Here is a 10,091-nt window from a genome sequence, read left to right as displayed (position 1 = left end):
CCCCCCCCTTCTTGCAATCAGTAATCCCCCCAACTATGTGGTCTCGTATGCAGTTTTCATGATTGGATTGTCTCAATCATCAGATTTCATATTTGGATGATTGTTCATAGAGGAAAATAAGAAATATTCTAGCAACTAATCTCCTTGGTGTATTTTATTGTCCAATTGTGCATTTGAACAGTAGAATCTCCAATATGGGATCCAATTGGTAGGTTTAGATTTCATTATCATGTTTGCATGGTTAAACTCTGAGATGTGAGCCTTATGAATGAGCCTTACAGTATTTTCCTTCCCTTTATTTTGCTGGGCTCCTGATGCCACGGATCATTTGAGTTGTGTTTGTTAATATAGGGCAGTGAGCAACCCTCAGTTATTTCTATGAGGAAACCCAACAATCCCATGGATCCAAAGTGATAAGTCTATACTTTTCACGAACTACTTCTTCTTCTTCCCCTGCAGACCTTTCCCCAAAAACCCGAGGGAATTTCCACTTGAGCGGTTGCTGCACCAGGGCAGCAACTTCTGAGTCTCCTCGATTCTCTACTGATCATTCCCCGATTCACCCTTCTTGTGATGAAAGTTGTAAAATGTATTGAGGTACCCTGATAGAACCATTGAGTGGTGGAGTTGGTTTTTTCTCATATGATGATAATACCGTTTATGTGATGAAAGATAATCGTTATCGTTGCTCTGATAATTTTTTTTATCTGCATCCCCATTTGGATCTTGTAAAACGACGATTTGCAGAGGTAAGTGTTAGGTTGTGATTTTGTCATTTTTTTCTACTAGCATTTCCATTTTGTTCTTCAAATAATGAACTGCATGCTAACTTCTAAGTGGTAAAAATGGCTAGCATATATGGTTGGAGGAGTTGGACTTGAAAGCTTTGTGTTGCTAAATGGCCATTGGGTTTTCTTCATTTTGGGTTGTGGGAGTCACTCCTTTCTCTGGGTTTGCAACAAAAAGGAAGAAAAATGTAAGGATTTTAGAAATTTTAAGTGTATATGAAATAAGGTTCCGTCTGGTAACACTCTAAAAACTTTATTTAGTGACAAAATTAAGAGAGAGGGATTGGTATGCCATCATTGTGGGAGGAATCTCCCAAGCCACACCAATCATGGCATGGGAACAATTTCGTGATGAGGTCTATATAGGGATTCAAGAATCAGTATTGGATCAGCTGAATCAGCCGAGGTCAAACCTGTCTCTGGCTGTTCTTGATCAGCCGATCCATTCCAAGATTCTAGTGTTAGGGCAAAATCTGGCCGATTTTGGTCGATCCAGATTTGATTGGCTGGAATCAATCCAGATCCTTATTTCATGTTTTGAATCTCTAGGCCCACATAGTTTAAGTCTCAAATGGTTAGGATGAGAAAGAGTGGCAAAAAATTCCCACATTGTGAGTGTGAGAATCTTTTTCTCTAAAATTATATTTTGGGACAAAGGAGTCTGTCTGGCAGCGTATGTCCTGTGCCCAGACACATGGAGGCAAAATGACTGCCCCGTGCCCTCCCATAAAATGTGCAAATAAAACCCCACTTGATGTCGGGCATGCATAAGAGCCACACACCTAGACAAAAAATACTTCCCCTTATATTTTATAAAAGGAGTATTGGAAGCACTTTCTCTGCAAAAGCAGGGGTAAAGTTACGTACATTATGACTCTCCTTAGACCCCACAGTGGTGGAAGCCTTGTGCACCATGGTTCTAAGTATCGGTATCGTATATCGGGCGATACGTACTGGTTTTGCTAATCATCGATACTAATATCGTGCCGATTCAATATTGGTAGTACGGTACGGACAAGGGGTAAAATGGTTAGAAAATTTATTTTTTAAAAGAAATTCAGGGATAATTTTGTCCGATACAATCGATCCAAGTCACTACCGTATCGATATCGTATCAATTTTACTTGTTACCGATACCGTACACTAAAACCATGTTGTGCACTGGATACGTCCTTTTTTTTAATTCTCTTTGTCTTATTGGGTCACAATGACAGATCTGTTAAGAGAAGGAGAATATTTACCTTTTTCCTTTTGTGACCATTATAGTGCTTGAGGTTTCTTCGTCTAGGGGATTATATTGATGCTCTCAAGATTGATGATAAGAAAAAGATCAAATTGGCTTCGACACATAACCATCCATCCCACTTTTCAAATGCTCGAGATTGGTGATCAAAGAGTACATGAAATGGATTTAAATCACGATATCAGGGTCAGAATTGGTCCGAGTTGATACCGATACTGATCTGCTGATACAAGCTGCAATGGACGGTTTTGCCTTTATTTTTTTAAACATTTTGCCCTTGGATTGATACACAACTACCGTATCAGTCAAGTATCAAATTGGATATGAGTGATATAAAATTTATCGGCCGATATGATACCAATACCTTGAACCTTGCTTAGATCTCCCCGTATAATAGAGAGTGGGATTTTTCGATCTAGTTTAGGAAAATTATATATTTAACTATTTATTATAAAATAAATATGAAAAGAAAGGGTAGTTTTGGAAATTCAGTGTAAATCTCTCCAAAGAATGAATGTCGACCGTTACGTAAAACCAAAGAAACGTATTATTGCCTTTTTTTTGGTTAGTTACTGGATAGCAGCAGGAGTAACGCTGCGAATTTATTCAATATTCTCTCATTGCTTCTCTTTATAAGGATGAACTATTTGGACTATTTGGATAGTTCTTCCTCAGATAGAGCTCAGTAAGAACAATGTCGTCTGTGATGCCAAGTATTCTTCTTGCTCTGCTCTTCCTTGTGGTAATTCTGCATCAATCAGGTACCATAGCCAATACCCATTTGATTTTATCTCTCAGTCTGATCTGTGTTCTTCGTGTTTAAGCTTAGAAGTTCTGTATTTAAGAGGAAAGTAGATAACCCCATTCATGAAAAACTGAATCTTAATAGTAGAAGAGCAGAAAACTTTGGATCTTAAGTGATGAATGATTGATGAATTTTTTTTTTTTAATTTGCTTTTCTAATTTTGGGTTTTGGCTCACTCTCTCTCAATGCCACATTGATCTGTGTTATCTTTCTCTTGTTCTGATTTCTGTCATTTTGGCAAACATTAGATGCGCAACTTGAGGAGTGGTGCATAGCTGATGAACAGACACCAGATAATGAGCTGCAGAAGGCAATTGATTGGGCTTGTGGGAAAGGTGGTGCTGATTGCAGTAAGATACAACCGAAGCAGCCATGTTACCTCCCAAATAATTTGAAGGACCATGCCTCTTATGCCTTCAACAGCTACTATCAGAAATTCAAGAATAAAGGGGGAAGTTGTTACTTCAATGGTGCTGCCATGATCACACAGCTTGACCCCAGTAAGTCCTAAAGAAATCCTTCTATTCCTCTTTTCAATCACATTGATTGCATTGGTTTTATTCTTTTAACCCTTATTTCAAAGAAGAGATCTGTTCTACTTGGGTTCAGATGCAAGCATCAGTGACCCATTGTTATACAGCTCCCACCACTGTTCAAGGAATCCGGATGGGTTGGCAGAATCAGTCCAGTGATAATAGAGTTTCTTTGCCGATTAATTCCTCAATTCTGATTACTTAAACTGTTGGTCTCACTAAGCAATTCTCTACCTGCCGAAATCGACCATACCAGATGATCATGAGCATCATTTCCAGATCGGAACGATTCTGGCCGATCTAGCTCGGTCAATCCCAATTCTTGTCAATCCGGCTCGGCCGATCCTCATACAAAAACTAGGGATATGGCATGTTTTGATCGATTCCGGCCAAGAATTCTAACCGATCTCAGGGCTGATCCAGATCCCGATTCCAAGTTTTTAAATCCTAATCACGAGTCATGATTTATGACTTAAAATTTTTTTTTTTGATTTGGTACAAGAGAGCTAAACTTCCATTACCCATAGCGAACATAGTTCAAAGACTTGAACAGTTAAGTAAATATTTTGTACACCCAGGATTTAGTCCGTAGAAAAGGGTACTTAGTCAATAAGGTAGTTTGCATGTCTACCAAGTAACGACAACATGAATCACATGGTGGTATGAATTAGCAATAGCAAGTGCATGTGCCTGGAATGTGTAGCCCCATTTGGTTATAGGCGTAGGGCTCCTTTATAGCGCACATTCAACGGCCTATGTGTTCGGACATACAGCCCAACATCCTGCCTGTGTGTTGGGTTGCTTGTTCGAACACACATTGCCGTTGAATGGTGTGCTACATACTGTGTCGTGCTACAGAGGACCCGAATCCTGTGTGATAGACCATGTTTCATGTTTTTCTTTACAACAAATAAAAGCCTGCGTTAAAGTGGATCCAGCACTGTTAAGTAATGGGAGTGTTATCTCTGATGGGATTTAAATTACAAAAATATAACAATAAAGTATACCAACAATATAAAAGTTTAGAGACTTACCATTGGTAACCCATGTGAGGGCTACTAAGACTAAAAGCATGTGAAATCCTGAATTTCCATGTAGGGGATCCTCTGCAGTGACTTAGAAGTAGATAGATGGCCCTAACATGACATTTGAAACATGAAACATCATAAAGAGGGGGCTGTTCTTCATCTGTTCCGTGAAGTCACCTGATAGATTATAGCCAACCCAGTCTTGTTTGTTAATCATGCTTAAGTGGTTAATATGCATCATTTACAGATTGTGAAGTAGAGATCATAACCTTCCTTTTTTTTATTTTTTTTTTGGTTGCAGGTCATAATTCATGTCATTATGAGTTTCTTCCATGACATAGAAGTGGGAGGATTTTCAGCAGTGTTTTCTGCATGTAGAATTTGAGATTGGAAGCAGTTTCTTCCTTGTTGAGGGATTCGATCATATATATCAATTGTGTCATGGATATTCTTCATTCTTGTATGACAAGTGTATTGAATGAATGTTGGTGAAGAATGAACAAGGATCCCCTTTCTTTCAAAGGCTAAATTTCCATCAATTATGTAACTGAAATATCTTCAATATATGCATCAATGCAGTCAGAAATCCGAAGGTTAAGAGGTACTTAATGATCAAGTCAACTTGAATCATCATGCAACTAGACGCGTAATTAAGGCTGTGTTTGGTATGCATTCTTGGAATAGATTCTGAGTCTAGAGCACATTCTGAAGTGAGAAAATAGAGAAAAACCGGGTTTCAGAGTACATTCTAGACCCAGAATCTATCAAAAGATGCATAACAAACACAGCCTAAATCTTCTCCCCCACCCCTAAAAGAAATCCAGAAATGGTGAAAATACGTTCCGACACATATACCAACTACCAGCAGTTCATCCTTCAAATTGCTCAAGAGCTGGGCAAAATATTGGAAAAACCCAAGACCCACTCTTATTAACTTAGTCAGAACTGCTGTCATAATAGTATTTATAACAGTAAAATACCAGTCAACATCCATCACTGATATCACAATTATTTTCATTTACTTTAAATTTATGGTTAAGGACAACCTGTCCAGTTGTGGATTAAAGTAACATTCACAAGCCTTCTATCCACGAGATAACAACCGTATATGCATCTACCAGATTAAGCATCCATTGGCAACTGTCCAACCCCAAACCAAATACAAAAAGCTTACATTAATTGTTTCTCTTCAATCTCTTAACCAAAGCATTTTGCTGATTCTAGGTATTCAGCTAAGGTGAGCCTTGATGCTGTTTCGAGGAAGCTCAATGATCTAGAAAAGCAGGCTTGCCCAGGCACCAATAAATGCGAAGCCTCCAAAGGGAGCCAAAGTAGAATATTTTCGGTCTTCAAGATATGCAACAGCATAACACCTGCAAAACCTCAATAGGAATTTCCTTTTATCTAATTGAAAAATTAAGCTGGAAACATTATAAATTCAATATAAACAAATTATTAGAAGGTTCTTTGCTCTAATATTGCAAATCTTCAATCTTCAGGATAGCCAAATCAAATTTCAGCCAAGGGATGGATGGTAGCAATGGTTCTTATACAGTCTGACTTGTTCCCCCTGCCAAGACTAGTGCCTTCACCAAACAAATATTACATTCACATGCCAATGAGTAGCAAAACAATAAATCCTATTCCTAATTGGGCATTTCAATAACTTTCTAGGACTACGGAATTTTGTTTTGAATTACAACATGGGTTCCATCCATTTGGCAGAAAAGTGAAAGCAAAAACAGAAATCACTAACAATCACTATGACCATCCACCAGGTTCCTTACTATGCTGGAAGATACCTATGTTAGGTTACAAACTAGTTGCCCCACATCCAGCTGCAAGGACAGTCATGTATGCGTAAACACCATAGCCAGTAAAAGTTATCATAGTATCCTATCATTTAACCCATAATTCACAGAATCATCTTAGATTGTCAAATTATGATTGAAGAACAATGATGACTTTGATTCCACTCATCACATATAAAAAGAAAAGTTACCTACATTTTAGGAAACGACATAGTCAGAAGCACTTGACCGAAGTTGTCCAAGGCCACACAATACAGTTTAATATGAAGAGGCTTAATTAGTGCATGGTCTGGTGAAGTTTTAGAGCAATAAGTTAATGTTTGAGACAATGGGAGCAGTCCAAGGACAAAACAGCATTATTAAACCCACCATACCCATTCAATTTGCCCCCAGATTTTTGTAACTACCAGCAATAGTTGTAAAAATCTGAGTATGTTCTGAATTGGGCCTCAGGTAAGTCATGGCCCTAGCAAATCCTGAAAGGAAGAATCATTCAGGATCAGAAGAAGGGCAACAAGACTTTTGAGACATAGGTGCATGCTAAGTAAAATAGAGATCTATCATATGCCGCTGTAACCTATTGTTAAACCTAAAAGGAGGAGCTAGAAGAGAGTAGATTCAATTCTACTGTTCAGGATTCGAACGAAGCGTGTATTTCTCCTGATCCATCTCATCCCATGCTTAAGAAATAGACAGATATTTCTTATCGTTGTTGTCAAGGCGTCGACTAGGTGTTCAGGCACCCTTCGCTGGAAATCTAGGCAACCCCCCTTGACGCCTCGTCGGTGTCACCTTGATTTTCTTCCCTCCAACAAATAGGATCGCATAGACGCTGTGAAAGCTATGCTTTTCACACATCGGCATAATTCAAAGTAATACCATCAATCCCCACAAATCTGAATGAATCACTTCAGAATCTAGCATGGTTGCAAAGAACCCACTAAAGATTATGACTTGCGTATCAAGTAACAAAAAAAAAAAAAAATGGGACTTCGCACTTACGTTCCCGAGAAAGCCAGAATTCCAGCGGTCAGAAGGCCTCCAAACTACACCAAACAACAAGAAGATAACAAAATTTGTTTCAAAATGATACAAAATTTAAGAAGGAACAAATTTCCTGTTTCTGTGCATCGACAATCAACGCTCATGACCTAATTCTGGCAAAGAACATATGAAATCAGACAGTTAATGGAAGCGGGTATTTTACAATGTTGGGGTGTTTGGTGACGGGAGCTGCAACCAAAGCTGCCGTGTGAACCAAGTGGTAGAGGGATGCAGTGTGCCAAACCTAAATTTTCACAGAATGAAAACAAATTTGTAATCAAAGATGTGCTCCAAATGAAATACAAGCAATCAAGAAAATTTCTCGAATGGATTACTTCCCGTTTTCTCTTTCTTTATTTTCGTTTATTATTCTCTGTATTAAAAAGGACGAAATAACCAATATCGGAAAATTAAGATCAAAGTATAAGTATACCTCTTTGTAAACTGGGTTTTCAGGTTTGAAAACATGGGATCCATAGGTGCCAAGACCAAGAGCTGCAACTCCTGTTTCGAAATTGGAGCTCTGTAAGAGAGTAATTCAGGGAGTCACAAAAAGAATAAAAGCAGTGAGAGGGAAATGGAGAGTACCAGAGATGGCAGCAACTTTGTGCCATAGACGAGGATCCATTGTCGCTCGAGCAGATGTGCGAACAGAAGATTAGCGCACGACTTCCTCTCTTGGACTTCGAAGTTTGAACGTCGAAGACTCGATGTTGGAAACTCGGATTTCTGCTTACTACGAGTCGACGAATCACGATACTCGTTCGTTCCACAAAAGAAGACGGCAGAGGGTTTCCCACGCCGTCAGTGTGGGAGGAATCTCCCACGCCACATCCCAATAATAGTACCCTTGAGAACCACATGGCCACATTGTCAGAGAGGACTGAGTTTCATTCACGGCAGGGTGGGAGAGGGCAGGAAAGGGTATCAGGAGTTTATTTTGAAACAAACAAAAACCCTAGGAGAGTTTGTGAACCCTAGGATGGTGGGTGAATCATCCTCTATGGGTGGAGGAAAACTCAATCCAATTTTATTTGAGATGAAACTTTATTAGAGAACATAATAACACTTTGGGATCTGCCTCTTTTACCACATTCCAGCCTTTGAAAAATTGTCACCAATATTTTCTAAGGGAAAAGATTCACATGCCGCTGTCATTGTGAAGATGTTTATCCATGCCCTCTCTTTGTCGCCCCTCATACTCTTCTTCTTAGGAGTGTCAATTTAGAATCGTTATTGAAACCAGCCATTTAAAATTGAGTCGAATCGAACAGAAAAAAAAAAAATCGGTTTGATTTTGGTTTTGAAAAGTGAAATTGCATTTGGTTTGATTTTGGTTTTAGATTAAAAAAATTAGTTTGAATCGAATCAAATAATATCTAAATTATATAAATCAAACCTGAACCAAACTTAAACCATACTAAACTCTACGATCATGTGTTTTTTTGTTGAATTATGTGAAATTACCTTTGTATGGATTTATTTCTTGAGTTGTATTCAAAGGGTTGAAAAGTTTTCATACATTGTGGGACTTATTTTCACGAGGTTGTAATTGATCAAGAAGTCTTATGTCCTCCAAGGTGCATGCCATCTTAACCGAAAGAACTTGCGCAATTCATGCCTTTATGGTTTACCTAAGAACAAAAAATCATGCCTTTCTTTTTTTGGGTAAAAAAATGCATACATATTGTATGAAGTGAATGAGATCAAATATATTAACCAAATAAAAATCGAATAAATTAGATTCCATTTCATTTTTAGCTAATGAAAAATTTTGGTTTTGATTTGTACATATTGACACCCTTAATTGGGAAGTAGTTCTTTGTTCGGGAGTGTGGCCTACGACAGCACTCTCATGTGTCTATCTCTCTCTTCCTCAAAACAAAGAGGTAGAGGTGTCTTTTCATATGAGAAGGAGAGAGATAGACTCATGGGAATGCTGAGATAGATCACACTTTTGGACGGAAAACTTTCTCCTATTAGTCAAATAGGAGATTTGGAGAACTTATCCACAGTATAGATGAACACATCCCTAACGGGGAATTTTTATCACCTCATGTACAGTACACCTCAAGTGCAGTATACCTAACGAGGCTTGTCAACATCCATAGAAATGCTTGTATAGAGAAATAAAGCCTTTATTAAAGTTTCAAGCCAAGGTTGTGGCTTTTGATGATAAATGTCTGATTTCATTGAACTCATGACATTATGACTGGTATTGAGAAGCTCTCGGGGGACTTCAGTGGCTTCAATAATTTCTCTAGTTCCGGACTCCCTATATCTCAAAAGTACAAAGAATTAATTACCCAAAAAAAAAGTACAAAGAATTGCTAATTGTATGGTATTATCAAGAGAACAAATGAAATTGTTGAGGAACTAATTAGGCAGATTGACATGGCATCTAAGTCAAAAAACGAAGCTCGTGAACAGATGAAACAAAGAAATTATGCATTGGCCATTGAAGTTTCCTAGCTTGATGCTTTTATTTCTGTTTTATTTATTATTATTATTTTTGGATTGGGTGGGGTAGGGTGGGGTGGGGGGGTGGGGGGAGGGGGGAAGGGGGAGGGGATCTAGTTTTTTTTTTGGAAATGAGGAGGGGATCTAGTTGTCTATTTCATAGTTGGAAAACTGGGTTTTGATTGGGACGAGTCGCTCGAGTCGAGTAAAAAATTTGAAAACCTGATTAAGAGTCGTGTAGACTAGAACAGGGTACAAAATTGATGAGACTGGATCATAACTGGTCTGAGTCAAATAAGACTCAGTATTTTTTACCCGAGTCATGACAAAATCGACGAGTGTAGTCGTTTTTAAAAGAATTGTAAACTAGTTCACTTAA

The 10,091-nt window shown here is 38.3% G+C and overlaps 2 protein-coding genes across 2 annotated transcripts; one reads left to right on the top strand and one right to left on the bottom strand.

Moving 5' to 3' along the window:
* The first annotated feature begins 2,628 nt into the window (after positions 1 to 2,628).
* On the top strand, positions 2,629 to 4,816 carry LOC122640488 (glucan endo-1,3-beta-glucosidase 4-like). The gene is made up of 3 exons (XM_043833703.1): positions 2,629 to 2,792; positions 3,085 to 3,336; positions 4,699 to 4,816. The coding sequence occupies exons 1-3, from the start codon at positions 2,726 to 2,728 to the stop codon at positions 4,731 to 4,733; spliced, it is 354 nt and encodes a 117-aa protein (XP_043689638.1). The 5' UTR covers positions 2,629 to 2,725; the 3' UTR covers positions 4,734 to 4,816.
* Positions 4,817 to 5,482: 666 nt separating this feature from the next.
* Positions 5,483 to 7,960, bottom strand: LOC122640489 (transmembrane protein 256 homolog). The gene is made up of 5 exons (XM_043833704.1): positions 7,841 to 7,960; positions 7,686 to 7,756; positions 7,416 to 7,496; positions 7,211 to 7,254; positions 5,483 to 5,770 (listed from the first exon to the last, which is right to left on the bottom strand). Exons 1-5 carry the CDS (start codon positions 7,878 to 7,880, stop codon positions 5,671 to 5,673), a joined length of 336 nt encoding a protein of 111 aa, XP_043689639.1. The 5' UTR covers positions 7,881 to 7,960; the 3' UTR covers positions 5,483 to 5,670.
* Between the last annotated feature and the right edge of the window lie 2,131 nt (positions 7,961 to 10,091).

This window comes from Telopea speciosissima, chromosome 9, assembly GCF_018873765.1.
Source record: "Telopea speciosissima isolate NSW1024214 ecotype Mountain lineage chromosome 9, Tspe_v1, whole genome shotgun sequence".
In the NCBI taxonomy this organism is placed as follows: Eukaryota; Viridiplantae; Streptophyta; class Magnoliopsida; order Proteales; family Proteaceae; genus Telopea; species Telopea speciosissima.
This window is presented reverse-complemented; position numbering and strand designations above follow the sequence as displayed.

Coding starts and splice junctions, on each gene's coding strand:
- LOC122640488 (XM_043833703.1), top strand. CDS start 2,726: ATGTCGTCTGTGATGCCAAGTATTCTTCTTGCTCTGCTCTTCCTTGTG. Junction 2,793..3,084: donor GGTAATTCTGCATCAATCAG/GTACCATAGCCA, acceptor GGCAAACATTAG/ATGCGCAACTTGAGGAGTGG. Junction 3,337..4,698: donor GATCACACAGCTTGACCCCA/GTAAGTCCTAAA, acceptor TTTTGGTTGCAG/GTCATAATTCATGTCATTAT.
- LOC122640489 (XM_043833704.1), bottom strand. CDS start 7,880: ATGGATCCTCGTCTATGGCACAAAGTTGCTGCCATCTCTG. Junction 7,497..7,685: donor AAAACCCAGTTTACAAAGAG/GTATACTTATAC, acceptor GTGAAAATTTAG/GTTTGGCACACTGCATCCCT. Junction 5,771..7,210: donor ATTCTGGCTTTCTCGGGAAC/GTAAGTGCGAAG, acceptor GAGGTTTTGCAG/GTGTTATGCTGTTGCATATC.